Source organism: Gnatocerus cornutus, chromosome 5 (assembly GCF_029298725.1).
Source record: "Gnatocerus cornutus isolate USDA-ARS CGAHR chromosome 5, icGnaCorn1.1, whole genome shotgun sequence".
In the NCBI taxonomy this organism is placed as follows: domain Eukaryota; kingdom Metazoa; phylum Arthropoda; class Insecta; order Coleoptera; family Tenebrionidae; genus Gnatocerus; species Gnatocerus cornutus.
The window spans coordinates 9,727,985-9,753,393 of record NC_142237.1 but is presented as its reverse complement, the minus strand read 5'-3'; the positions used below and the strand labels follow the sequence as shown (position 1 = coordinate 9,753,393).

Below are 25,409 nucleotides of genomic sequence, written 5' to 3'. Positions count from 1 at the left end.
TATTTGTTTTCATTTCAAACCAAAATTTAACTCATTCCTTGCATGTCGGGCTTTGGCTTCTTCATTTTTCCAGCAAGTCGTAGTCTTAAGTGGGCTATAGCTTTGGCCGGATTCAAACCTTTGGGACAGCAGGTGGTACAATTAAAAATTGTATGACATCTATAAACACTGAAATAATCGCGAAGAGTGGCGAGTCTACATTCGGTAGCTTCGTCGCGGGAGTCTCTAAGCCATCTATCGGCGGCTAAAAGTGCCGCAGGTCCTAAGAAATCTTCGTCGCCGTGGCCGTGCCACCAGTACTCTGGACAAGAAGTTGCACAGCATGCGCATAAAATGCATTCAATGTAGCCGTCCTAAAGTTAAGAATGCATTGTTGGGCACCGGGAAGTCACTCTTACCAGTTTGTCGCGGTCTTTGAGACTCTGCAAGTACTGCTTGTGGCCAGCAGGCTCCGCATAGTTTCTTATCAAATACGGCTTGATTTTCTTGTGTTGTTCGTAGAAGCGCCGAAAATCGACAACCAAGTCTTTAATGACGTACATGTGCGGCAAAGGATAAATCTTGCTGACTCCTTTAGGCACGATTCTACGGATACAAGAGAGTGCGTTTTTCCCATCAATGTTTAGACCGCATGACCCGCACACCCCTTCCCGACAAGATCTTCGAAATGTGAGTGTGGGGTCTTGTTCTCGTTTTATCTTCAGAAGAGCGTCCAACACCATGGGGCCACAACTAAGAATCGTTTAGAAGGAAGAAAACCAAAATTGAATTCTTACTCAGAGAGATCAACTGTGTATTTCTGCATAGACGGTTTTTTGTTACTTTCTTTGGTGAACCGATAGATGTTGAAAGTTTTCATTTTCGGTGCTTTCTTTCCTGTTGTTTCTTGATTCTGGCATTTTTCCGCTTGTTTCTGTTCTTGAACTGAAGTTGAAATGTGGCGCTCAGTACGAAAAAAACTGTATAAAAATCGTACTTGGGTTTGGTGTAAATGTAAGAGGGTTTGCCGTAAAAACAGACTTTTTAACATTTTTCGAGTTTGATGTTTGCAAATGTCATGTTACCCAATTTTTTCTCCTAACAACCAATAAAAAAACAAGAAAGTTTTTGCAAAAAGTATGGCCAAGATGGTACCGCGTTTATTTCTCTAGTCCTGGGTTCTCCTTAAGGCAAGAGGTTTGTGAAATAAAAAAACTCATTGGTCAACATTTTTATTCGGACAGCAAATCAAACTTAACAGTGGGGATGAAGAAAGTTGATAAAAAGACATCGGTAACATAAATTGAAATAGCTATAATTGAATTTGGAACGCTTATTCTAAAATAAAAAAGAATATCACACTTAAATGTCATCAATAAGTTCCAAATTCAAATACTTCGTTTTACGAAATAATCACAGCTGGTTAAATACAGATCCGTTTGAAAAAATAATCTCCATTAATAAACATCAATGGAAGTGCTAGACATTTATCTAGTGAGAAGATACATAGAATTCAAGTCACTTGGATCAACAGTGCGTTTAATACAATTGCTCCCGTCTCTTTGGTACCCCATTCCGGAGGATCTCTTGAAACAGAGTACGCGCTGGGTTTCACCAACAACTGAAACGCAGCATAAACTTCTTTGTTTTTCATCTTGTAAGCGCAAGTTTTACAACTTTGCAAAGTTGGGTAAAACACTACTTGTACATCGTCTTCTTTCTGAACGGCCAAATTGCACCATTGAGCTTGTCCCTTAGTCAGCGGTTGTCCTTTATCCAAAATACAACGAACAGCGCCCATTTTACTCGGGTAAAAAGCCGTGTGCCACTTATCAGTAGCGGTATTGCCAAGATTCTTCAAAGGAAATTTCACCCAACCCAAAAGCGAATTGTCCTTCTCTCCGCTTTGATTTTTAATGTTTATACAGTTGGAACAGTAACATGTCGGTTCGTCCGTGGTAAAGTACTGATCTGCGGACAAATTATTAGTTTTTCACCACCCAAAACGAGATCCTACCTGGTAAAAGAAGGCGTTTTTTGAAGCTGATACACTCCTCTTTAAACGGACAAATGACAGATTTCAGGGGGCTAACGGGAGATGCTCGCGGAATCGTCACCGAAGAAGTCATGCTGGTACTCGCTGAAGGTATAGGAAGAGTCAGACGTTCCTTTTCACAACTCTCCAAGTCCGCTTTCTCGAAATCAGTTACCGAACTCTCAGGAACCATCTCTTGGGAGCTCACATCATTCAAAATCTTTATCTGTTGGCACTGTCCGTACAAATCAAACACAGCGTATATCGCTTGTCCTGTTTGAAAAACGAACGCTAAAACGTCTTCTTCCACTCCATTAACTAGCAGTTTTAAGCCACTGGTGGTCAACATGACTCCCACAGTGTCACCCACTGAAAGACTGCTTAGGCGTTGGCCGTAATTTGAGCGCGACTTCACCCCGTTGATGGACACCCAATCATTGGCCACGATGCAACAAGGAGCTTTAAAAGCCAAAGCGTTAACTGGTAAATTTAGACGCTCAGGAGGTCCTGTAACCACTCCAATTATAATAGAAGACTGCCACCTCGTTTCTAACTGGTCTATTATAATTTGGACCTGCGAGTTTACTTCAAGGGCCGGTTGCGCAATAACCACTCCTTGGTTATAAGAAGCAACCCTTCGGGCCGTCGTGCGGCCTTCGACAATTTCAATGTTGCGCCCGTGATTTTCGTGAAACTCGTAGATAACGCTGTTAGGTTCCGTTAAAGGTTCTTTGGAGGGTTCAACTGTGTCTTGTACTAACTCCAAACTGTCTTGCAGTCTTATACTATTTAAAGGAGACAATGGCGTTTTATGACTAGTAACGGAAACCGCACTACACGATCCTCTCAAGTCAATGACTACGTAAAGAGTGTCCGGTAATGGTGGTAGAGATAAAGACAACTCTTCACTGTTAACGAAAATTTTTAAGTTCCCATCTTGAGTGCGCAATAAACCTATGCGATCTCCGACGTTTAACCAGTTTAAACTTGGTGTGAAAAGTTGGATCGTCTTATTTTTGTACCTCAATTCGTTTCCAGATATATAACAACAGTCTTCTAAGACGATATTGTGGGATTTTTGTGGTGGTTTCTCCGTGACTCCCAAAACTATACTTCCGGCCAAGTGCTGTACCAATGAGATGATTGATATTTCGAATAACTCTTCTTGCATAAGTGGTGTGGCGCTACAGACAATTGCTTCCGAAGAATCTTTCGCTCTTCTTGCTAACCGACCGCCATCCGCCAACGTCACACCTTTCCCGTGACATTCCGAAAAAATATGTAAATCAGTCTGAGTAGACGGTTGCACCACACTAACAGCTTGCAAACTAATCGAAGTATCCGAACGAGGACAATTCTCCAGATTCGACGGTAGCGCAGCAAGAGGAGAAACACATGGAATGCTCACTTGTGCACACTGTCCATACAAATCAATCACGGCGTAAATAGTACTGTGCGATACAACACACGCAGAGCCTTGCGGTACTCCGTCTCTATAAAACTCCAAAGTTTTATCAGCGGAACGAACGACACCAATGCGAACTCCAGACTCTAAACTATCCAAGTCACAGGGATAGTTGTTTTTTATAGTGGTACCGTTTTCCATCACGGAGGAACCACTCAACATCCACGTGTCTCGACAAAGATCGGTGGCTGTTCCAGGCAGTTCTATGTCGTCGGGGCGTACGGCTGTTACTCCCAATTCGATGCTTCCAGACCAACGATCCACTATGCTGTCGAGACAAACTTCAAAGAGTTCCCCGTCACGAAGGGGGCGACTTGAGAATACGATGGCATCGTTAAATTCGGATAAAGGGCGCGGGCGCAGCGCTGTGAGACCACTGTTGACGATTCGCGCGTTTTTACCATGAACATGGTGGAACCTCAGGTCGCTGAAAATTTCAAATCTTCACAATAATAATTAAATAGTGCTCTATTGATGTTTAGATGAGTTTTGCAGAAAAAAACGACAGTTTTTTACGTAACTGTACTGTTTAAAAAAAAACGTAAATAATGTTAATGTGAGAGTCAAATTGCATAATTCGAATTATGTACAGAAAGCAGTAAAATTTGTTAGAAATGTTTTAAATACAATAGAACCTCGATTATCCGGGTGCGGATTATCCGTGCATTACAAAAACCCCAAATCGAAGCCAATTACTTAGTACTTTTGTACAAAGTACTTTTGCTTTCAATGTTATAAAACTTCAAATTTAGAATTTCACGAGTGACGGTTTGTGTAGTTTAATGAGATTTAAGTCAGTGCAGAAAGCAAAAACAAAATTATGATTTAAATTTTTTGTCATTGAAAAGTAGTTTTCGCAAACATTAACAATAATGCTTGAAATACATACATGTACATGAAAGTACCAGATTTTTTTATTATACAATGGTTACTTTTATGTAATATGTCTGATAAAATTGATTGTTTCAATTTTTTTCAATAATTAAAATTGTTGTTAAGATGTTGATAAATTTTGTTAAAGTATTTATATATTTTGAATTAAAAAACCGTGTCAAATAATTCTGTTGCCTTAAACGTATGTTTATTTAACAACTTGATTATACGTGCAGGCTGTAGTGTAAAAAACAAAAATTACAGTTAATTGCATAAACAAGTTGTTCAGTTTCAGTTACGAAACTTTTACGGCTATTAGAATCAGCATAGAGTACTTTCATTCCAACACAGATGATGTAAAATTTGCATGCGAGAATTTCACCGCTGCCCTAAAATGTGTCTAAATTAAAAAAAAGGTCGTGGGTCCACAAGTAAACAACCAGACAAAAATAAAAGGTGTAGGTCAGACATGCATTGTGCCCAAAGTTAGTAAAAATGTAAGAGACAGCTCTAAGAATGTGTTTGAAGTTAGGACTAAACAAGACATGGAATTGTGACAGACTATCTCAAATAAAATACAGAATGTGAGTGAGTGATGAGAGCAAATTAAACAGTCTTTACTACAATACCTGTAAAGAGTCGTGTTTGATAAACTAGAATTCATCGTATCAGGCGATCCATAGTCATACATGTCGATAATAGACGCCTCCACAGCTTGACCATACAAATCTTAAACAACGAAATATTAACGAAAGACGACAAAACATTGAATCTCTACCAATCACTCCGTATATTTTCTCAGGAACATTGGAAGCAGCCGCCCCTTGATCCACCCCATTAACGAAAAAATGCAACAGTCCGTTTTCCTTCCGTACCACTCCCACTCTATCTCCTACTTGTAAACGATCTAAATTCACCCCGTACTGTTCCAAAACAATTGTGCCATTATGCATAATTCCACTCCCGGTCATCATCCAAGTCCCTGACCGGACATTAGTCATGGTAAAAGGAAATTCCAAATCAACCGGACTATGGGTAGTCACGCCTATTTCTATAGACCCCGCCCACTTTGTAACGACCCTGTCCAATCGAACTTCAAATAACTCTCCCGTTTTTAAAGGTCGTGCTGTTAGAACAACCCCATTGTTAAAATCATCAGCTGCATTAGGCCTGTGGGCGGTTTTTCCATTGTTTATAACTTGGGCGTGGGTTCCACAATTCGGGTGGAATGTGAGGCGGTCGTAATAATCAGGGAGGGGCTGTGGGTCGGGCACAAAAACTTGTTGATCACGTGTATTTTTTCGTGTCATAAGATTCTGTTCTTCTCTTTCATCTCGTTCCACAATCGAGACTTTTATAGTCATACCATATAAATCTATCACCCCCCACACTGTCGAAGGAACACGTTGCGCAGCCACCCCTTGATCCAACCCATTTATAAAATAATGTAAATTCCCATCGGATTTACGCATCATTCCCACCCTGTCACCCTCGCTTAGTTCGTCTAAATTAAAATCTCCGTATTCTCTTCGGGTTCCTTTCCCGTTAGTTAGAATACCACAACCGGACATCATAATGGTACCACTACGCATGTTTGTCATAGTAGCCGGAAATACCAAAGTACTGGGATTATGGGTGGTGATGCCCATCTCAATGCTGCCACTCCATTTATCAACAAGTCTGTCTATTCGAATTTCGAAAAGCTCACAGTCTCGGAGAGGTCTGTGCGTCATTACCACTCCGTTATTGAATTCGTCCAACGGACGACGACGCTCAGCTGTACGATTTCCGTTGGAAAGTTTGACCAAGGAACCGCAACGATCGTGAAACCGGAGCTTGTCAGGGCGAGGACACTCCTCCGGCAGGCTTAAACTGCACCAAAATATTTAAAGATTTCCCAATGATGTGGCACAAAGTAGTGCATGTTGAATTTCATTTTTGTAGAAGTAAAATAATTTTACAAGAAAAATATAATGAGGCCCTGGCATCAGTTAATATCAACCGCAAAATATTTACCTAACGTTCATATCCATTCGGATGTCCAGACTATTGCTGCTGCTCATGCTGAGTTCACTTAAATCTCCTCCTAAGGTGACGTTTAAAATATCATTGTCTATCGCTAAAACGGAGCTACCACTCAAACAATCGTCATTGTTGTGCTCACGAAGTGCGGGACTAGTAATACTGACTTGGACACATTTTCCATAGACATCAACAATGCCGTAAACACTACTGGGGACGTTTTCAGCAGCGACGCCTTGAGACTCCCCATTAACATAGAAAATTAAATCGCCCTAAAACATTCAATTAAACTCGCGTCTTTACATATTAGCGTTTACCTCAGCAGTGCGCATCAAGCCAACTCTATCATCTTGATTGAGTTTATCTAGATCCATGCCATACCTCTCAATCACGCAATTTCCACTTTTGAAGAACGACGTCCCCGACATGATCTACAAAACACTAAATAAAAAATTTAAAGTAGAGTTTGAAAACCTACCCAAGAAGAGCAGTGTATTTTGGACGAACATGCTGGAAAATCAAAATGCAAAGGGTCACATTCAACTAGTCCAATTTCAAGACTCCCCGACCAAGAATTTACCTGAGAAACAATGAGAAATAACAAATTGAAGTAATTACCAGAAACGTGTTACTTTTCTATCTATCTTGATTTCAAACAGTACGTCGCTCCCGAGAGGCTCCGCTGTTATTACTAGACCATTATCAAAGTCACTATCACTGCGCACTGCTGTACAGTTGTCGTTTAATAACGTAATGCGTTCCCCGCAACGATAGTGGAAATATGCCATTTTATGGCCTGTTTATAGATTATATTTGAATTAAAAAGGGGCTGTAAACAGCCATTTGTAAACAGCCGATTAAATGTCAAGGTTGCTTACTGTCAAACTTCAAGGATACCAACCCAGTGACTTTACCAACCCCATAATCACACACTAACTGTCAAAAAACCATTTCCTAACCTCAAATTCGTCCCACAACAACAATGAGAGAAACATTTATTTTACCAGATTTGAAGAGTTTACTGTAATTGTGCAAGTAAACTCTTGTTTTTTATTAAATTATCTTATTTTAGAGATGCCAGTGGGGCCAATTGCGATAAAGTCGTGATTGTGGCAATAGTTGGAAAGACACCATGTAATTCCATGGGGCTCAAAGTTAAATCTATCGGTCGAGTCTTCACTGCGGGTTCAAGGAATAACGAAGAGGTACAATCTTTTTTGTTGATTTTTCTTTACTTTTTGAGTTGTTTCAGTGTACAATTGAAGGCTGTTATGATGAAGAAAACCAAATTGTGTACCTCCACTTACACAGTTTGTTGGATACTGATGTTTTAATTAAACATTACAAAGATTTGATCGAGCGGTGTAACAATGAGCGAAAATGTGACGATTTCCTCGTTATTAATGACGAAATTAAAAGCAGTTTTGCTAGAGCTCTGTTGCTTTTGATTCATATTAGCCATATAGTGATTCTATCACACCCTGGGTGGTCATTTGATACAAATTACATTCAGTATTTCAAAGCTGTGGATACACTGAGGTAACTGGTAAAATTTTATTTTAAAATGATTAATTTTCTTCATTTAGTCAAAAAAAAGTGAACAAAATAAGTGAGGCCTTGAAGAATATTGAGGGTCTCAGCCCTGACTGGGTCTCCAATGGCCGGCTTTGTACACCTCGCTTCATCTTCTATTTTGAACGCTGTCCTAAAGGTGTATACAATTTAAAGAAGGTTGAACACAATCTAGAAGATCGTATTTATCACATTTTGAAGAAAACCCGCATTATTAGCACTTATGGGTGAGTGCTGGAGGCTTCTCTTTTTTTGTTGGTAACACCGTTACCGATCAAAATAACATTTCAGTTCGTCACTGTTTGCGATTCCGATGAACGAGGAGTTTGTCTTCATTTCGTCAGAACAACCAAACAGTGATAGATTAGGGGAGGCTGTGAGAGGGTTAATACAGGATTGCCAACCCGGCGGTGCGATGCAAGTTCAAGCTCCTTTCTGCAGCCAGCCTTATTCAGAGCGCCACTTCTTGAAATTTTTACAAGTACACATCAAACAAGCGCGAAGTAAAGGATTTAACGACACCGCGAGTTCAAGCAGACATCAGTCATCGCAGCCTAGTCACTTTGAAGTAATACTTTTAGTTCCTAGTGCTATAACTTGATCAAATAAAGACACTTTTTTTGTAGTTACCAATTCTGAAACAATGGGCTGAAAGCACCAAGGTCATATACGATGTGATTATGAAAAAAGGTTTGATGTCGTCACTCTGCACAGACACTCGATTTTCAGAACAGCGCTGCTTGAAAGTCTTGCCTTTGGCTTTAGCGCGTTATCAGGAGAATTTACCACCGCATTATGCCCATGCGGAGCACGACAGACGCTTGAGTATGGCTTTAGCTCTCTTTAATGCACAAGCCAGAGGTCCTGTGTTCCAACAATACGTTACTAAACTCAAAGCAGATTGTAAAGCTTATTGGGAAAATGGAAGGCAACAGTGTGAAGCTGCATCCATGACGGGAAATCCGTGTAAACTACCCAAACACTCTGCCGATCAAGAACACATGAGTGGATTTGTTTATAAGGCGATTTGCGACTGTGGTCGAAAAATAGGCCCACGCGAAGATCCCTATAATGCCAAACAAGCAAACTATCATTTCTATCAACAAATCGGACGTGAATGTGTTTGTTCAAAACTCGAACGAATTTCTTTCCCCGTTTTCGAACCGTCGATTAAAGAATACAAAGCTGCTACTCTTAAAGAAACAGAAGAGGCACTCTCGGTCCTTTCTGATCGCTCATCGGAATTGACCCCTGATAATGAAAGAGGCTTAGTGAGGCAACCCAGCACCACTGAATACCTCCCTGGAATGCTCACCCTCAGCTCTCCTCCTGGTCTCCTTCCCGTGTACTCCAGTTGGAGTTTGGTCTGCCTAGGACCCTCATCCTTGTACAGCCACAATTTGGGACTCTCAGAATCACATCATCCAGGTTTTTTAAATTCGACGAATTACCTTCTTCCGTGGGACGTAACGGTATATTCGAAAACAAAAATGAATTGGGTGAATAAATACTCAACGAGAGGACGCAGAGGTCGACCTGCAGGAGCTTCGCCCCAATTCTCCGTCAAAGTTTTTATAGGAGTCGAGTATGAATGTTCGTCGGGACACAGGTTTATGTTGGCAGCACCGGATAAAATTCTGAAGGCTACTCCTGGAAGTATAGTCAAGGATACCGGACACAAAATTGCCGAGTCTGATATGCCATTATATTATCCTTGCATGTGTCGGGCGAACAAACTCGCACAATTAATGAGGCTGCATGTTGTCACTCCAAAGGCTCCAGTGCATTGCACGCTCGATCCAAAGGTGATTTTAACATTCGTTTGGTGAAGTCTTTAGGTGTGTTTTAGGTACAACCCACCCCTGGAGCCCCCATATTTGTTGGTACTTTGGATAGACCCACGAAATTAACTCAATCTGCTTATTGGGTGATGAGGCTACCATATGTTTACGTGGCGGATAAAGAACATTACCCGCAAAACCTAGAAGCGAAACTTTTACAGGGTGTTTTTGGAGTGACTGAAATTGAATGATTTTCTAATCGTTTGTTAATAAAAACTAATGATTACAGATTTTTCTATGAGTATTTAGAAGATCTGATCTTGAGAACGCTTTAGGACAGGACGGACAGTGATAGGGCGTTTCCCCTGTGTGTGTTCTCACATGTACTTTAAGCATTGTTGACGTAGTGCAACCTTTACCACAAATCGAGCAGATGTAAGGTTTCTCGCCTGTGTGCGTCCTCATGTGGACGGTTAGGCGCGACTTGACCGGAAAAGCTTTCCCACAAACTTGGCAAATGTGAGGTTTTTCTCCTGTGTGGGTTTTCACGTGGGCTTCCAAGTGTCCCGCTTGCGTGAAAGCCTAAAAAATTTCAAACGTCACAGTTTTCTTTCATTTTATTCTAAACGGTACCTTAAGACAAACTTGACAGTGATGCTGGCGCTCTCCTGAATGGACCAACATGTGCTTATTTAAAGAATGGTGCAGACTGAACCTCTTCTCACAAATATCACAAGAAAATTGTTTCTCAACATAGTCCGCTCTGTGCGTCCTCAGATGAGCGCGCAGGGATCCATTTCGCGTGAAAGACTTGCTGCAGATTCCACACAAAAAATTCTGTAAATCTCAAGTTGTAAAAACGTAATAGTCGTTCGAACTTACTTTATCGCTCTCGTGTGCTCTTTCATGCTCCAACAGATGAAACGATTGCGTGAAAGCTTTTGGACATGTAGTACAACAATAAGGTCTTTCATGACTGTGGGTTCTGCTGTGCTTCTTTAGGTCGTCGGATCTACCAAACAATTTACCGCATGTGGCGCACAAAAAGGGTTTTTCACCAGAGTGGTTCCTAAGATGCACTTTCAAACTCCATAATTGAGTATAAGCCTTGCAACATACACCGCAAACGTATGTTTGATTACTGTGGATTTTTCTATGATTATCGAGATGTCCTTTTTGGGAAAATCGGCGATGACATTCTTCACACTCGTACGGTTTGTGCAAGCTATGAACTCGTAAGTGACGTCTTAAAGTGTCTGAGCCGACGAATTTTTTCTCGCAGATTGTACACTTGTGGAGTTTATCACCGAAATGGATTCGTTTGTGGACACGCAATACTCCGTATCTTCTAAAAGCTGCATCAAAAGGATTTAAGGAGTTTACTTAGTTAACTTTACCTACTTTTGTTGCACTCGTCACACTTGTAGTTTTTAATGTTACCATGCGATCTTTCGTGTTCCAAAACATGGAACTTTTGCTTGAAACCTTTAGAACATATCCTACAAGTATAAGGTCTTTCATTAGTATGTACCCGCAGATGGCGACGCAGTTCGTCGGATCTAACAAAGCTTTTGCCACAATAATTGCATAGAAATGGCTTGTCCCCTGTATGAAGCCTCAAGTGAGCAATAAGGCTTCCTTTTTGCTTATACGTCTTTTGGCACACATCACATTTGTATGATACATTAGCTGGAGGAGTGGAAGTACCACTGTCTTGGTTCGTTTCCACGTCTTCATTTTCACGTTCGTCCTTTCTACAAATCAGCAAACTCTTTAGGACGCTGTCGGTTTCTTCACACTTTTGTCGAAATTTGTATGCGATATCTAGTTGTGATTGGCATTCACTGCAGATATTCGATGGAAGTGCATCGTTTTCTGAAAGCTATTAAGACATGACTGATTCACATTATTAATTGTAAAACATACAGATATGTTGGTAAGAAGAGCAATTTTTTCGGCCAAAGTTATAGTCTCAACTTGCGTGTAAATGAAATGAGTTTCGGAAGTTTGAGCAAGGCAAGTTCTACATAAATTTGGATTTTCTAACATCGAGTGGGTCATTTCGTGCTATTTTAGCAAAAATTTTGCGACAGTGTTGACTACTGATGAACACGTCGGTTTAATCAATAAGTCTTGTTATTTTAGAGTACGTTTATTCAAACCACAGAGAATACGAACAGACGTAAGAGAGAAAAGAAGTAAAGGTTTAGGGGCTTTATATTCCTATGACTCGGTAGCGTGTGTATTACATGAACGGTCAATCAATACTTATTAAAAAGATTTCTGCAAACTGTTACTTCCACAAAAGCGCCTTGTGAAATAGGCAACCAACAATACAGTCGTCTCATACAAGCTACAGTCGAATTTCGATTCGTCTCACACTAGTCCTGTCCCAAGTTAGAATCTCTTAGATAGCGATGGTTCTGCAAATTTTTATTTATAGAACCATAGATTCTGACTGATATTTCAACCGTAAAATTGCATAAATGGATCGTTCCAGATCAAGCCCGGCTCAAGAAACGCGCGATAATTCATATAAAATTTCATTTTCTTTAAGTCAACACTTGTTATCTATTACAAACATTATTATAATTTTATTATTCATTTTCCTTTGGTTCACAACCGAGTTTAGAACTTTGGCTACTGCAACTTAATTGCTCGACAAAAAGTACCACTTTTCTGCCGTATAACAAAATCTACCATTATTAGAGTGTATATAGAAACGTATACAAAACTAACATTACACACTTGAACAATTAGGTATTAACAGTTTCAACTAATGTTGGTGGCCCATAAATTATTATTATTATCATTATTAATAAAGACAATTAAGAGTATAAAGGTAAAATCATGTATCTTTGAACCCAAATCTTCACAAAGTACCTTTGATTAAAACTAAATGAACGTTTTTCATGTTTTTTCACCGTAAGCTTGTAACTGATTTTGCACACGTGCTATTCTCGTCGACAGCCTCCTATTTGTTTGTTGCAAACGTTTTATTATCTTTTTTTGTGATCCAATCTTTTTCATTGTTAATTCCCACTTTTGTGTACTTGTATCTTCACTATTTGCAACATCTAAATTAAACACATTTTTTAAATAGCTTTCTTGAGGTGTGTTCATTTGTGTTTGCTTACTTAAAGGAAATATAGGATCTTGTTCATTTTTAAAAACAGTAAATACTGGAACACCCCCATTTTCACTATCAACTTCACTAGCAGTTTCTGTGGCAGACGAGGATGGGAATTCTAAGGATGCATTATCAGTAGTTTCCTTCGATTCTGCACTAGGAGGTTCAATTTCCAAGTAGATATATTCACCAGAACTTGACGATGATGATCGACACGGAGATATTGAATTGGTTTTTGACAATTCCAGAAGAAGATCGGAAAATATGGGAACGGAACTTGGTGTCGCTTCTTCCTCATTTCCATCAGGAATTTTTATGTGAGGTATCGCAGTTTTGCTTAAACCACGTCGTCCATCAGGTCGCACGAAAAATTGTTGAGATGCGAAGTGATCCGAACATAAATATATTTCTTCTATTTCCACAGGTTTCATGCCTAACTTTTTAAACCATTGACTTCTTAGATCAGGCTGCTTTGGAAACCTACAACAATTGTGAAATTAGTTTTTCTTACACGGAAAATCATGTGTTCGTATTTGTTCAAAGAATTTACAAAATGTTCTACACTTTCAAAACACTTTAAGGTCACAACAGTAGTAGAAATGAACATACTAACTTCAAGAATTCAAATCAGAAAATAAAGTGATTAGTGTTAGAATAGATCATTATCAATGTCACACTTAGCAAGATGAGATTTTACTCACCAATTCCACTGTCGGGAAAAAATGAACAAGGTCAACTTTGAAGCAACTAATGTTCTAGACAACCTGTTTGCCTACATTTCTTTCGTAAGTGGTTTTAATTTTCTGCATTCTCTAACTCTTCCGCATTTTCCTGATTATACTCTGTTTCAGTATCGCTGCGGTCAATATATTTTTTGTCATTGTTTGTAAGATATTTTAATTTAGTTTTTAAAAAAATCAATTTGGCTTGCAGTCTCATCTTTTTTTGCTTCAGTTCTTCAATTTTCTTATTTTGCAGTTCAATAGTTCTATTTGCTAAATCCCAGTTTCGTTTTCTGTTCATAGATGTAGACCAATCACCGGATGTAATATCACCTAAGTATCTTATATTTTTTGTTTTCTGAACTTGATTTTTGCCGTTGGTATTTATCTGTTCACTCATGTTTCTTTGATGATCATCACCACATGTGTTAATAATTTGATTAGGTATGACCAGTACAAATCCATTTGCTAGAGGATTTACTACCACAGAATCTTTTGCAACAACTCCATTTCCTTCAGTTGCAGTATCTGTCGTTGATAAAGATAACTGTCCCTCTAATTCAAATTTAGAATCGATAACAGTAATTTCCTCTGGTTCTATTTTAAGAGTGTCAACTTCCATGGTTATATTAATATCACGCGAAGGAGACACAGTTGAGGAACTATCAGATGTAGGACAACTTTCTGTATCTTCGCTTTCACTGCTTTCAAAAGACTTAATGGCTATAGGAGTTGCACCTTTTCTTAAAATCCTCCGACCAGGGTAAAACTGGTCGGATAAAAAGTGGTCGGAGCATAAGTGTAGGTTTTCACTATCAACGTATTTCATGCCTATGCGTGTTAACCAATCGTGTCGAATGATGGGGTTTCTTGGAATCCTATACACAAATCATAATAAAATTAGGTACATAATTATTAAATAATGAGTTTGTTTATTTAAGAAAAATGTTTCGATGGTGTCGTAATTGATACCTGTTGTGATCTAAAAGCTGTTTCAAAAGATTAACACCTCCAATTACAAATAAAAGTTGTAAAATGATTCCAAAGATTCCGAATTGTGATCTTTAGCGTCTTGAAGTAGACAAATTTTTTTTTGGTCCCTTTGGTCTACTACAGTAGACTCTCAATAATTTGAACTTAGATAATTTGAAGTTTTTTCCAGGTCCCCTCGATTTCTCTCGATAAATTGGGAAATTTCAATGTATTTTGGTCCCCTCGTTTTTTGAACTAAAATCAAGAACTTTTTTCCCGCCAACATTCTATAATTTGGATTTTTTCCTCCCGAACTCTCGTTAATTTGAAGTCTCTCGGGTTGGCGTACCTGAACCTGAACAAGCTATTCTTAAAAATTCCATTGCAGCTTTAACATCAGTTTTTTAGATTTTTTCATAAAAGGTTCTTGGAAGCTCTGTCGTAGCATACTGTTTCACCAGAAGAATTCATAGCTTACAAAACAAATTATTGAGAGTCTACTGTATTTAATATTTGTGCATCTTACTACATAATAAAACAACACAATTATTCAATCATAGATTTCAACTTATGATCAATTTATTTAATGTAACAATAAAAGTACCATTCCTTGCATTGAAAACCGAATACCAGCCATTGCAGCATTTTAAAACTTAAAAACTTGTAATGTGTAAATCTGGCTTAGCCACCATATTTGATGTCGGCATCTGTTTTTAAAAAGCCCGCACAATTTAGAAATGTTCGTTTCAAAATTCACTTATGAAGTAATAAAACTTAGTACACGTAAAATAAGGAAAAACAGGATTTATGACTCCCAATAGTTTCTACTTTCAAGCCCAATTCACAATGCCGAACGTTTGATTTTTCCATGGTTTCAATTTCCGCAATGATACCATAATTTAAAGGTTAGATATTAATCTTTGGCTTACACATGATATGAGCGGGTAGAGGCCTTTTCACAACGCCTTTTACATAGGTAACAGGTCTTGACCATCTTCGAATTATGAAAAAATGAAGCGCAAACAAACAATACACAACACACCATAAATCACCCAGAAAAGAAAAGAAAAAGAAACCCGAAAAGAAAAACAATAAGGTCGATTTTCCTTTGATTTAGTACATTAAGGTTGGTATCCCTGCGAGTGTGTTGACGTTTGGCCATTTGACATTTCTAGAAAATTCTGACACATGTCAGCTGTTTGAAATTTGCTTCAGTTGAAAAACTAATCAAAATAAAAAATGGATTTTATCGACAAGTTTAAACGGTTTCTGGGCATCCCTGATCGCCGTGAAGACTTTCGCTTTAGAAACGAAGAAAGGTTAGTAAATTGCATCATATCTCAACACCGTCACTAAAATTGCAATATCGTTATAGCGGAAATTTGCCCCAGAGCCCCCGTCACAACGATGAGTAAGCGGAACACACTATATTTTCTTCTTACATTAATATAAATATTTCTAGATATGAACCCCCATTTCACGGTAGAAACTTCAGTGTATTTACAGACCCATTAGAAATTCACAAATATTTTGAGGAACAAATCAGTGAGATGCTCCGCAATTTTGGTTTCCAAGAATTTACAGCTGGATACAGTGATCAGTTTCCACAAATAGGAGAGAATTTTGGTTTTCCACAAATCGAGGAAATTCCAGAAGAAAATATTCAATCAGGGGATCTGCGTGATCAGTTCTTGAAACCTGGTTATGAAAAGAACCAAACTGAAGAAAAACGTGACAAAGACATTGACGGCAAGTAAGTTTATAAAGTGCGATTTCTAGAAATTACAATATGAAAATAGGTTAGATATAAAGGATTGGGGCTCAGTGTTTAAAGGAGACAGTGGCTCACTCACCCCTTATCAACACCAAGTGGTTCCCAAAACACGTTTCTTTGGGCAGAGTGTTACTTCCAAAACTGTTAGAAATCCAGATGGGGTATTTTACGATTTCTTATAGCTAAAGAAAATGTTTCAGTCTGTTGAAACTCATCACACTGTTAGGGATAGTCAGGGAAATGAAGAGACGACAATTACTCGGAAAATAGGAGACAAAGAATACAGTATTACAAAACGTAGAGACAACGAAGGGAAAGAGGAGACTATAGAAAATCTAGTGAATTTGGATGAAAAAGAAGTAAATACGTTTTTCCCAAAACTTGCACCCTCTGAGCCGGATCAAAGTTCTTGGCCTTTCTTTGATCGTTTTTTCCGATGAATTATTTTATGTTTGTAAATAGGATTGTAAATAAAACACTGAATATTTATAATAATTTAATAATTCGCTCCGCATTATTTACATACAGCTCCTCACTTTACAATATTCTACAAAACAGTATAATTATGTAAATAAAAGTAAATCTTAGTCCAAAGGATCGAGTTGTTTACTTTGGTTAAAAATAAAATTAAACTACAGTGATCGCCGTTAGCCACGCTTCGGAATGTCGTAAACATTATTATCATATTTTGTCGTATCCAAAAATATGGAGTGACTCCCAAATCTTGAAAAAATATTTACATTTAAGTATATTCAGTTAGTAACAAGCTAGAAAATAGGCCAATATATCTCTACATATCACATTAAAATACAATCCAATTGACATAAACAGAAGAAAATCATTTTGCACAAGCACAATACTGCATCCACTCCTTTGAATGACAGGGCCAAAGAAACGAAAAACAAACCAGACTTGTAATAATCAGGTACAGTCACATTATCATACAAAACAGTTTTATTCTTGACCAAACGTATCAGTTTCCTCAATGGCGTACGTCAACTTTTCAACCAACTGTTCGTAACTCTTGTACGGCGGTAGATCTAAGCGATTAAAACAAGTATGAGAACGCGGCAACCACGATTCTTTCCCGACTTTCTCGATGCAAAACTTTTGAGGACCGTTGGAGCCCATCAATTCGGCGAAACCCCCGACAGGTACTCGACACGTTCCGGTGACGAATTGAAGGAGACGTGCTCGCTTTTCGTTGTCGGATTGCCGAACAAACTAAAAAAATTCTATTTTGTATTTTTGTTATTAAAAAAATTAGGATCTTACCTGCCAGAACCAGACCACCGGTTTACTACTTCTGGTGTAGTGCCTGTATATGGTGTGCCTGTTCCAGTCTTCGACATCTATCTCTTGCATGCCACAAAGCAATAGTTCTAGCTCTCTTTCATCGAAATATTTCAACCACTCGATGGGTACGACTTCATTGAATCCGTCTAAGAAGGCTTGAGTTTGTTGTTCTATTCCTCTAGTCATCCGCCATTCGGTCATTAGTGTTAGGTACTCCTCTTTATTTTCTTCAGTAACTTTCTCTTTATCTCCATTTTTCTTCAGTTCGTGATGTACAACTTGGCCCAAAACTTCAAAATCTACACTATAATACAACTCCAATCCGCATTCGTCTATATCGTTTTCTTTAATCCAAACCAGTGAATTATAAAATTCAGGATCGATGCTTTCTATATCTTTCATTACCAGCTTCTTCCCCAGCATTCTCTTATAAAACGGCATGGTAAAGCCTGAGTATATAAATCTTCCATGGTACAAAGCCATTGCAATGAATCGCCCAATAAATTTAAAATACGTTAAGTGCTCAGGATTGACGTACGATGCTGGATTAATTTGCAAACTATAATTGTTTTTATTGGCGTACTCGAAAAGGCAATACATTGGATTCAGTGCTTCGTGCGACACCAAAAAGAACCATTCTCTACTCACACCTCCGTAATCTAAGCCTTCTTCACCTTTAAAAATTATATACAGTCTTCGGCGTAATTCATAAGCGGGTAATCTCATAATGGTGTGGAATGAATCTTCAAAAAGAGTTTGACGAGTTACTTGGATCTTGATGTGACTCGGAAGGGCATTGCTCTGACACAAAAATCTATAGAAGAAGAAAGTGCATTAAAAACAACTTAAAACAAACAGAATTCCATAGCTGTAACGTCTGCCCTGGTTGCGAAAATATGAAACATCAAATAAAAGACCAATTCGACGGTAATGAATATAAACAAATTTAAGCACACGATTAGCTTAATTGTTTAGAATTACAGTCAAATTTTAGTTCGTGTCCATTTAAGCCAAAACATAATAAAAGTGATCACAGTTCAAAGAAAATCTAAAAATAATGACTTGTGGTTTGCTACATGATTACCGCAGATAACTTATCTGATAGTTGTATTTACTATTGTTTAAACGGAAATTTCTATTTCATCAAAAGTTATTTTCTTTTTAAGGTACAATGAAGACAAAAACAAATCTAATTTATCGTTATTTACATGTCCATAACACTAGGCAGTTAAAATAGCTGTAAAAACCGTAACGTCGAGTCGTTATACTCGCTTATCTGAAATAATTTATGCAAAACGACGTTATGTTCAGGAACTTATAGCACGTTTTAAAACCAATTTTATTAAAGGCTACTTACAACGAGGTAATTTCCACGAATATTTGGGTTCTTGCCAAATTTATAACATATTCCCTGAGGCTGACACTTACGTTACATCGTTAAGCAAAAAAGTAACATAATTACAAAATGACTTTCTCTATCGTGCTAAATTATTTAATTTTACAAAATTCGGTTTTATCAGATAATCTGTTTGTTTTGCAACTTTTCCAATCTAAAAATAATTTAATCTTTTAAATAGTCGATTTATCTGACGCACTTTACCGGTACTAAATTTCAGGAAATGAGTAATAAAGCTCTATTGTTTTTACGAAATTCCTCTCACCTGAACTGACTGATTTTCCATTTGAAAGATCTCTCGTATGCCCTTGGGACGCCATATACTCCCTTCGGCCCTTTCGGCGCTCCTGGTCTAGGATCATCAAACGTTGTGGTTTTGGTGTTATGATCTACAAAGTATCGTTTGCCATCTTCAGTGTACCGAATTTCCCAACCTGCAGGTAACGGCACATCATCAATACGTTCGCGCCCTTGAGTGCGTGGATCCTCCCATTGAGTAGTCCGATTCTTATGATTAACAAAATATACACGACCTGAAGAAAAAGATTGGTTAAAATGCAATAAAATTAGTTTTGAGAAACCTTCAGGCTGAACCCGTTTTTCCCACCCTGGTGGCAAAGTTCCCAACCCGTCGTCATCGTCCTCCACGACGACGGATGTACCAGGATACGGCCCTGGCTGGAATTGCGGGTACAAAAATCTTTGGTTTCCTTGTTGCACAATGTGTTGCCTCTGCCCTTGCCACTGCTGAAAATGCTCCAACCTCTCTGAATTTGGTCTTTGCCACGTTGTGGTCCTCGAATTGTGATCAACATAATAAACTCTACCGCGCGGGTCCCGTCTTAATTCCCAACCAGGCGGAAGTTCTTGAGGTCTCTCCCAAGAAGTGGATCTACACATGATGTTATTTTGGCATCATAAAAATTCTTCTCTCACCTTGTATTGTGGTCAACGTAGTACCGCCTTCCATATGTATCAAATCGCATCTCCCATCCAGATGGTAAAGGCTCTTCATTCCGTCCTTCTTCGGCCTCACTGCTATGCACCACATTCCCATTGGGTACCGTCGCCGGCGGCCCAATACTTCCCGGTGTCCCAATGTTACTCGGAGGACCAATACTTCCATTAGCTGTTGGTACCGTTGGAGACAACGTCGTTCTCGAACTCCTCCTCTCCGTTGTCGTTGTTCTCGAGGCAGTCGGCACCACATTCTCCGCTCCTGCATTTCTCACTTTTACTCTCACTCCATTAAAAACACTCCTATTAATCGAATTCTCACTATTATTTTGAATCAAAGGGGTAGTACTGGGCCCAGCCCTCAAAAACTTAGACATATCCATAACCAAACCTTGAAAAAGGCAAATCAATTCCCCAACTTTCACAGGCGATTCGCTCTGTTTATTTTCATTCATGAGATCCAGAGTCAATTCCATGTCTTCACATCTACCACTAAAATGAGTGAGGAGTTGGAAAAGTTCCACTTTCTTCTCCCCAACTGGGGTGTCTTTGCGGAAACTGTTGTGATCGAAAACGACAAAGCTGATTTTTGAATGAGGAGTGACGAGGAGGGTAAAAGTTTCGTTCCATTTTGGTTGAGAGGTGTTTTTCACAATTTCTGTTTTACGAGGGTTTGTTCCGTCCACGCTAATCTCAACATACGGGGAAGGTTTCAGAAAGGTGCTATTGCGGAGGTGAGCACACTCAACTATAAAAGAGAAAAAAATCTGTTAATTGTTGCGTAATCTTTATCAACAAAGGGAAACTCAACGCAACAAAATTGAGAATAAATGTAGACTCCAATCGTATCGTCTATATTATATAAAAAGAGAAGATAGCCGCAGGCATAGGCGCCGCAAGTGGAAAATTTTATCTTCGGTTAAAGTTGAAATATTTTAGCTCTTATTGAGACGAAAGTGACAATCATAAGTTCTGATTGCACATTTAACTTCTAAATAAATAAAACTGTAAATAAAACATCAAACTTGTGTTAATTGTTTAGACTCCACTAGATACGCCGCCACTGCCACAGCTAAAAGCAGGAAACCGCTTATTTGTGCGCTTGCGCGTTATTAAATTTGTTGTTTGTTTAGGAACGGCAATACCTATAAAACAAATGAGTTTTTTTACGTGTGTGTAAGTCATGGTGTATTACAAAAACAACAACCATGACTTATTATCCGCTTTATAAATTGGTTAAATAGAATGAGACTTGATTATAATAGAAATTTTTAATTGGTTTAAAAAAACAAGAGAAGCCTGGCTCAATATACGTTATTTCACTTATTTTCATTGCGATTGTTTACAAACTCGATCGACATCGTGCGGCTACAAAGGTAACGACAGGTGCTAAAATCATCGACAGTAATCTGTCAATTAAAATTAAAATACCAATGCAGCTATTAGCAGCTTCTTTTCAACACAAAATTGAAACGAGTGTTGTCCTGTTATTTCTATTGTGTAATTTGTTGAAGTATCTTCGCTTTAAAAAGTTGCTTGTTTATCGTTTCAGTACCAGACTTCATTATACAACTGTTACTGCCGTTTACTGCATGTGTTAAAAACAAAATTAAAAAAAAACGGCCTTGTAAAACAATAACACGTTGATTCATCTTTTCTGCCTAAAAAGTACGTAATAAAACATTAATGGGCATTTCCACCATCTTAGTTTAACTTTAAACTCTAGTTAAATTGATATAATTGTCAATAACTTATGCAATTTAACTTGGAGTTAAATTTAACTAGAAGTGGTGGAAACGGGCATAAGGGAGCAGGTGCTCGCCAACTGCGGAAATCGAAATAAGTGTGTCACACGATGTCATTAATGTTCGTAATGTTCCTTAGTAGAGAATTACGTGACAAACACAACAGGTTTTATTCATAAAACAGCTTAATAAAGTAAATGGTTGATATCAATTTTATTCTGACAGTGGCCACGTGATAAAAACCATAAAGATTCACATGCATAACCGCGAGGCGGAAACAATTATATTGATTGGGTTTTTACTGAAACATTTCACAATGTATGAAAAATCCCCCAAGCGCAACTGGTTTTTGAATCCTATTACTTAATAAAAGTCACGAGTTATACCGATGACAACAAATCAGTTCAAGTAGTGACTGTGATACTGCAATTGGAGACGTTTTTTTAAATGTTATAACTTTCTACCACTTGCGTTTTTAACTCATCGGTATGTTTAATAATAGGTAATGAGAGTATTTGAAGCACAACAAATTATGCTTTTCACTTTCTAACGATAATACCACACCATATTAAGATAAAACAGTAATTATCTTCTCAAAATCAATAAAATCAATGTAACTGTTGTCAGCTCGTAAGTTAATTATGCAAAGGAAGTGTTGGTTCAATACCAGGGAACCCCAGTGGCATAAAATACATATAAATATAATTATAAACTGTGTCATTGTGCAATTGAGAGAAATTAATGGGCGCTGTGGATTTCACAACATAAACCAGTGTTTCGGCTATGACCCAAACATTTGCGACACAGCGTATCACAAACACTAATCCTAATTAAATATGTCTTTAACAAATAAGAACAATACACATACCAGTGATGCTAAGCTGGTAGAAACCTGGCCCTTGATCAGTTGAGGGGTCCATACTGTATTAACTTATCATCGAGCCGGATAACTGAAATTTATGATCATTATCAGTCTCATGAGATGATGATAATAATTACTAGAACAAATGAAATTCTAAATGTGACACTTGTGGACTCTAGTTAAAGATACTTACTTATTCTGTTCCTCGTCCACTACCAATACGTGAGAACCACAAGTAATTTCGGAATAAAATGCCTTAATTTTGATAAAAAACATAAAATTTTACTAATGTTGTAGCCAAGTAGTGACGTAAAAGTGATAAGACTGCGATCACGGTCACGTCAAAGTATCAACAAAAACGGTCTCTTCAAACATCTACGAAGCACTAAACAATGTAAACTTTATCTTAATAAAAGGATCCGAACATTTATTCCACAAACAAACACTTTATTTACAAATTAGCATCAAACTGTCCTCCATGCAGGACCACTCTCCATTCTGCAATTACCGCAGAGTTGCCAATGAACAGCGATTAATATCCCTAAATCTGATGCAACTTGCTGAATTTAAAAAATAAAATCTACACGTGGCCACCACATAATCACTCAGTTCTTACTTCTTATTTCATTTACAATCAATTTAAGATTAAAAAATGCTTACAAGTTGATATTTTCAATTTTTTTTTCATTTGTTAGAGACTTTCGTGCCGTCACTGTGGTGGATCGCTGTCATTAATGTCAAAATAGTGTCAAATGTCATCAAAAGCACGTGTGTCAACAAAATGGGGACTGGAGACAAGAACGTGGAATTTTTAGTGGTGGATACAACTGCATTTATTCAAAATGCACCTCTACAGGTTTGATGCAACTACTTTTTCGTTGTCAGTCATTACACTCTCTGTTTAGGACGTCGCTGACAAAATGGTGACATGCCGTGAAGTTGTGGATGAGATTCAGAACAAGCGACAACTCAGACGTTTGGTAGTCTTACCATATGATCTTCAGTTAAAAGACGTTTTTGCTGAAAATATACAGATCGTTACGGACTTTGCTAAAAAGACAGGAGATTATCCAAGCTTGTCAGCTACAGATATTAAAGTTATAGCTCTAACTTACCAATTGGAAAAAGAACATGTGGGCGTAAATCACCTCCGCACTGAACCGATAATCCAAAAAACAGTAAAAGTAGCTAATGGAACATCTATTCCTGACATGCAACCAGACGTTACTGTTTTTTTCATGCCAGGTCATAAAGCGCAAAAAATTGAAGAAACTGCTGATGATGAGATTCAACAAGTTAATGTCTCTGTTGCCAACGAAATAGAAAATATGAAGGAAAAATTTGGTACTCTTCAATGTTTAGATGCTGCAGATCCTGAAGAGTCCCAAAAAACTGACAATACAAAAGAAGACGATGTTTTAGCTGCAGTTGGAGATGAATCAGAATCTGCTTCAAATGGTAGTGAAGAAGAAGAAGATGATGATGATGATAGTGGATGGATAACACCTTCTAATGTCGCCCGCGCCAAAAAACAAGTCAATTCCGAACTTATCGAGGAAAAACACGTGAAAGTCGCTTGTATGACGACAGATTTTGCCATGCAGAACGTCCTCAAACAAATGAATCTCAACGTGGCCGCTCTTGATGGACGTATGATAAAACAACTGAGAACATTCCTTCTTCGCTGTTACGCCTGTTTTAAAACAACCAGCATCATGACCAAGAGGTTTTGTCCAAAATGTGGTCTCAACACCCTAAAAAAAGTCGCAGTCTCTCTAGATGAAGAAGGCAAAATGCAGATTCACATCAACGGCCGCCGACCTCTAACAGGGCGCGGCAAAAAATTCAGTTTGCCGCGTATGAAAGGGGGCAAACACCCTAATAATCCGATTTTGGCAGAAGATCACCCCATGCCTCAAAATCGAGTCAGTAAATTGGCGAATACGAAGGTTAATCCGTTGGATGATGACTACATCGCAGGATTTTCGCCCTTTGCTACTAGAGATGTCACATCAAGATCGGCGCAGTTGTGTATCAGACCAGGAGATGAAATGAAGTACTGGATGCGGAAAAACCCAAATGAGTCGAGAAGAAAAAGAAAATAATTTTCTTATGTATAACAATAAATGTTACAAAGGTTTCCCTCTTCTTTTGTTGTTGTAACGTTTCCGTGAACATTTTTGTACACATGAAACTACGCTTTCGTTTGTCGAAATTAAAGTGTAGCTGTTGTCCCCATTTGTGTAAAAATGATGTTCTTCGTTCAACCAAGCCACAGGTGAATCCGAGAAGCCTTGAACGTACATCGCTGCCCAGTTACAACCGTTGTTTTTCAGAAAGTCGCTAAAACAATTTGGTAAACATTGTAAGGGGGAAAATTGGTAATACCTCAGTTTGTTATAAAACGTGGTGATTTGATGGGCTGTAAAAAATCCTCTCCATTGCAAAAACCTGACTTGACCGACTTCCTGGTTGGGCTCCGGAGGTTCGTAAGTACTGACATAGTTGTCTGGTCCGCCATCAATTAAATTTCCTTCTAAAGCTACCATTCCCAGCCACTCCACGAAATCGTAATGATTATCATCTTCAAGTGTCGGCATTTTAAGGGAGTAAATAATATGTGACTTAAGTTTAGATTCACATAATTCAATACGGTAACTTAAGTCGTGAAAATATTTCGCTATTGATGATGGACAAACATCATTTGGAGGATCCCAAGAAACGATAACATCCTGATGCAGCTTCTCCAATATAGTTCGTATTCTATCATAGTTTGGCTTCCCTGGTTTGAAATGCTTCGCTTTCAAGTCAATCGTTACAACTGAAAA

General features: G+C 38.3%; 10 protein-coding genes across 15 annotated transcripts; 3 read left to right on the top strand and 7 right to left on the bottom strand.

Moving 5' to 3' along the window:
* Positions 1 to 26: 26 nt before the first annotated feature.
* LOC148174279 (uncharacterized) lies at positions 27 to 1,209 on the bottom strand. The gene is made up of 6 exons (XM_088036806.1): positions 1,196 to 1,209; positions 1,135 to 1,153; positions 1,029 to 1,077; positions 777 to 975; positions 399 to 732; positions 27 to 353 (listed from the first exon to the last, which is right to left on the bottom strand). The coding sequence occupies exons 1-6, from the start codon at positions 1,207 to 1,209 to the stop codon at positions 27 to 29; spliced, it is 942 nt and encodes a 313-aa protein (XP_087892932.1).
* On the bottom strand, positions 1,199 to 7,257 carry Neurl4 (neuralized E3 ubiquitin protein ligase 4). 3 transcript variants are annotated; one of them, XM_088036592.1, is made up of 8 exons: positions 7,007 to 7,257; positions 6,853 to 6,954; positions 6,692 to 6,805; positions 6,369 to 6,646; positions 5,131 to 6,224; positions 4,982 to 5,081; positions 1,997 to 3,921; positions 1,199 to 1,950 (listed from the first exon to the last, which is right to left on the bottom strand). In XM_088036592.1, the coding sequence occupies exons 1-8, from the start codon at positions 7,160 to 7,162 to the stop codon at positions 1,493 to 1,495; spliced, it is 4,227 nt and encodes a 1,408-aa protein (XP_087892718.1). In that variant the 5' UTR covers positions 7,163 to 7,257; the 3' UTR covers positions 1,199 to 1,492. The 3 variants fall into 3 exon arrangements, with proteins under 3 accessions (XP_087892718.1, XP_087892719.1, XP_087892720.1); XM_088036593.1 differs by having other exon boundaries at positions 1,997 to 3,906; XM_088036594.1 differs by lacking the exon at positions 6,853 to 6,954 and having other exon boundaries at positions 6,692 to 6,815; positions 6,993 to 7,056.
* A 37-nt stretch (positions 7,258 to 7,294) lies between these two features.
* On the top strand, positions 7,295 to 10,017 carry LOC148174277 (nonsense-mediated mRNA decay factor SMG8). Its single transcript, XM_088036063.1, has 7 exons — positions 7,295 to 7,397; positions 7,447 to 7,579; positions 7,627 to 7,913; positions 7,961 to 8,173; positions 8,238 to 8,514; positions 8,573 to 9,751; positions 9,796 to 10,017. Exons 1-7 carry the CDS (start codon positions 7,357 to 7,359, stop codon positions 9,976 to 9,978), a joined length of 2,313 nt encoding a protein of 770 aa, XP_087892189.1. The 5' UTR covers positions 7,295 to 7,356; the 3' UTR covers positions 9,979 to 10,017.
* LOC148174276 (uncharacterized) lies at positions 9,988 to 12,208 on the bottom strand. The gene is made up of 5 exons (XM_088036065.1): positions 11,654 to 12,208; positions 11,129 to 11,609; positions 10,610 to 11,082; positions 10,361 to 10,564; positions 9,988 to 10,309 (listed from the first exon to the last, which is right to left on the bottom strand). The coding sequence occupies exons 1-5, from the start codon at positions 11,786 to 11,788 to the stop codon at positions 10,004 to 10,006; spliced, it is 1,599 nt and encodes a 532-aa protein (XP_087892191.1). The 5' UTR covers positions 11,789 to 12,208; the 3' UTR covers positions 9,988 to 10,003.
* Positions 12,209 to 12,346: 138 nt separating this feature from the next.
* LOC148174275 (uncharacterized) lies at positions 12,347 to 13,646 on the bottom strand. The gene is made up of 2 exons (XM_088036072.1): positions 13,559 to 13,646; positions 12,347 to 13,337 (listed from the first exon to the last, which is right to left on the bottom strand). The coding sequence occupies exon 2, from the start codon at positions 13,286 to 13,288 to the stop codon at positions 12,638 to 12,640; it is 651 nt and encodes a 216-aa protein (XP_087892198.1). The 5' UTR covers positions 13,289 to 13,337; positions 13,559 to 13,646; the 3' UTR covers positions 12,347 to 12,637.
* LOC148174274 (uncharacterized) lies at positions 13,599 to 15,633 on the bottom strand. The gene is made up of 2 exons (XM_088036070.1): positions 15,481 to 15,633; positions 13,599 to 14,457 (listed from the first exon to the last, which is right to left on the bottom strand). The coding sequence occupies exons 1-2, from the start codon at positions 15,594 to 15,596 to the stop codon at positions 13,653 to 13,655; spliced, it is 921 nt and encodes a 306-aa protein (XP_087892196.1). The 5' UTR covers positions 15,597 to 15,633; the 3' UTR covers positions 13,599 to 13,652.
* A 34-nt stretch (positions 15,634 to 15,667) lies between these two features.
* Positions 15,668 to 16,829, top strand: LOC148174273 (uncharacterized). The gene is made up of 5 exons (XM_088036071.1): positions 15,668 to 15,870; positions 15,927 to 15,962; positions 16,014 to 16,304; positions 16,351 to 16,486; positions 16,526 to 16,829. The coding sequence occupies exons 1-5, from the start codon at positions 15,791 to 15,793 to the stop codon at positions 16,763 to 16,765; spliced, it is 783 nt and encodes a 260-aa protein (XP_087892197.1). The 5' UTR covers positions 15,668 to 15,790; the 3' UTR covers positions 16,766 to 16,829.
* On the bottom strand, positions 16,809 to 23,120 carry Su(dx) (WW domain containing E3 ubiquitin protein ligase suppressor of deltex). Of its 3 annotated transcripts, XM_088036062.1 has the most exons (8): positions 22,775 to 23,120; positions 22,588 to 22,669; positions 19,954 to 20,722; positions 19,599 to 19,909; positions 19,452 to 19,550; positions 19,283 to 19,406; positions 17,601 to 18,435; positions 16,809 to 17,549 (listed from the first exon to the last, which is right to left on the bottom strand). In XM_088036062.1, the coding sequence occupies exons 2-8, from the start codon at positions 22,637 to 22,639 to the stop codon at positions 17,280 to 17,282; spliced, it is 2,460 nt and encodes an 819-aa protein (XP_087892188.1). In that variant the 5' UTR covers positions 22,640 to 22,669; positions 22,775 to 23,120; the 3' UTR covers positions 16,809 to 17,279. The 3 variants fall into 3 exon arrangements, with proteins under 3 accessions (XP_087892188.1, XP_087892187.1, XP_087892186.1); XM_088036061.1 differs by having other exon boundaries at positions 19,283 to 19,550; positions 22,588 to 22,717; XM_088036060.1 differs by having other exon boundaries at positions 19,283 to 19,550.
* Positions 22,141 to 24,719, top strand: LOC148174271 (RNA-binding protein NOB1). Of its 2 annotated transcripts, XM_088036068.1 has the most exons (3): positions 22,141 to 22,205; positions 23,277 to 23,437; positions 23,487 to 24,719. In XM_088036068.1, exons 2-3 carry the CDS (start codon positions 23,363 to 23,365, stop codon positions 24,684 to 24,686), a joined length of 1,275 nt encoding a protein of 424 aa, XP_087892194.1. In that variant the 5' UTR covers positions 22,141 to 22,205; positions 23,277 to 23,362; the 3' UTR covers positions 24,687 to 24,719. The 2 variants fall into 2 exon arrangements, with proteins under 2 accessions (XP_087892194.1, XP_087892195.1); XM_088036069.1 differs by lacking the exon at positions 22,141 to 22,205 and having other exon boundaries at positions 23,269 to 23,437.
* On the bottom strand, positions 24,711 to 25,312 carry LOC148174270 (ribonuclease P protein subunit p40-like). Its single transcript, XM_088036805.1, has 3 exons — positions 25,281 to 25,312; positions 24,970 to 25,239; positions 24,711 to 24,924 (listed from the first exon to the last, which is right to left on the bottom strand). Exons 1-3 carry the CDS (start codon positions 25,310 to 25,312, stop codon positions 24,711 to 24,713), a joined length of 516 nt encoding a protein of 171 aa, XP_087892931.1.
* Positions 25,313 to 25,409: the final 97 nt, after the last annotated feature.

Excerpts from the sequence above, each read along its gene's own strand:
- LOC148174276 (XM_088036065.1), bottom strand. The coding sequence starts at position 11,788 with ATGACCCACTCGATGTTAGAAAATCCAAATTTATGTAGAACTTGCCTT. Across the intron at positions 11,083-11,128 it reads GTGTGACGAGTGCAACAAAA|CTTTTAGAAGATACGGAGTA; the intron begins GTAGGTAAAGTT and ends CTTTTGATGCAG. Across the intron at positions 10,565-10,609 it reads GAGCACACGAGAGCGATAAA|AATTTTTTGTGTGGAATCTG; the intron begins GTAAGTTCGAAC and ends TGAGATTTACAG.
- LOC148174270 (XM_088036805.1), bottom strand. The coding sequence starts at position 25,312 with ATGTTATCGTTTCTTGGGATCCTCCAAATGAT. Across the intron at positions 25,240-25,280 it reads CTTGGGATCCTCCAAATGAT|TTACCGTATTGAATTATGTG; the intron begins GTTTGTCCATCA and ends TCACGACTTAAG. Across the intron at positions 24,925-24,969 it reads ACGTTTTATAACAAACTGAG|CGACTTTCTGAAAAACAACG; the intron begins GTATTACCAATT and ends AAATTGTTTTAG.
- Neurl4 (XM_088036592.1), bottom strand. The coding sequence starts at position 7,162 with ATGGCATATTTCCACTATCGTTGCGGGGAACGCATTACGTTATTAAAC. Across the intron at positions 6,806-6,852 it reads AAATACACTGCTCTTCTTGG|ATCATGTCGGGGACGTCGTT; the intron begins GTAGGTTTTCAA and ends AGTGTTTTGTAG. Across the intron at positions 6,647-6,691 it reads GCTTGATGCGCACTGCTGAG|GGCGATTTAATTTTCTATGT; the intron begins GTAAACGCTAAT and ends TGAATGTTTTAG.
- LOC148174275 (XM_088036072.1), bottom strand. The coding sequence starts at position 13,288 with ATGAAACCTGTGGAAATAGAAGAAATATATTTATGTTCGGATCACTTC.
- LOC148174279 (XM_088036806.1), bottom strand. Across the intron at positions 976-1,028 it reads AAACATCAAACTCGAAAAAT|TACGATTTTTATACAGTTTT; the intron begins GTTAAAAAGTCT and ends ACCAAACCCAAG. Across the intron at positions 354-398 it reads TCAAAGACCGCGACAAACTG|GACGGCTACATTGAATGCAT; the intron begins GTAAGAGTGACT and ends TCTTAACTTTAG.
- LOC148174274 (XM_088036070.1), bottom strand. The coding sequence starts at position 15,596 with ATGGTGTGTTGTGTATTGTTTGTTTGCGCTTCATTTTTTCATAATTCG. Across the intron at positions 14,458-15,480 it reads TCTACCCGCTCATATCATGT|GATTCCAAGAAACCCCATCA; the intron begins GTAAGCCAAAGA and ends ATTTGTGTATAG.
- LOC148174273 (XM_088036071.1), top strand. The coding sequence starts at position 15,791 with ATGGATTTTATCGACAAGTTTAAACGGTTTCTGGGCATCCCTGATCGC. Across the intron at positions 15,871-15,926 it reads CGCTTTAGAAACGAAGAAAG|CGGAAATTTGCCCCAGAGCC; the intron begins GTTAGTAAATTG and ends ATATCGTTATAG. Across the intron at positions 15,963-16,013 it reads AGCCCCCGTCACAACGATGA|ATATGAACCCCCATTTCACG; the intron begins GTAAGCGGAACA and ends AAATATTTCTAG.
- LOC148174271 (XM_088036068.1), top strand. The coding sequence starts at position 23,363 with ATGGGGACTGGAGACAAGAACGTGGAATTTTTAGTGGTGGATACAACT. Across the intron at positions 23,438-23,486 it reads TTCAAAATGCACCTCTACAG|GACGTCGCTGACAAAATGGT; the intron begins GTTTGATGCAAC and ends CTCTCTGTTTAG.
- LOC148174277 (XM_088036063.1), top strand. The coding sequence starts at position 7,357 with ATGAGAGAAACATTTATTTTACCAGATTTGAAGAGTTTACT. Across the intron at positions 8,174-8,237 it reads CGCATTATTAGCACTTATGG|TTCGTCACTGTTTGCGATTC; the intron begins GTGAGTGCTGGA and ends ATAACATTTCAG. Across the intron at positions 9,752-9,795 it reads ATTGCACGCTCGATCCAAAG|GTACAACCCACCCCTGGAGC; the intron begins GTGATTTTAACA and ends GGTGTGTTTTAG.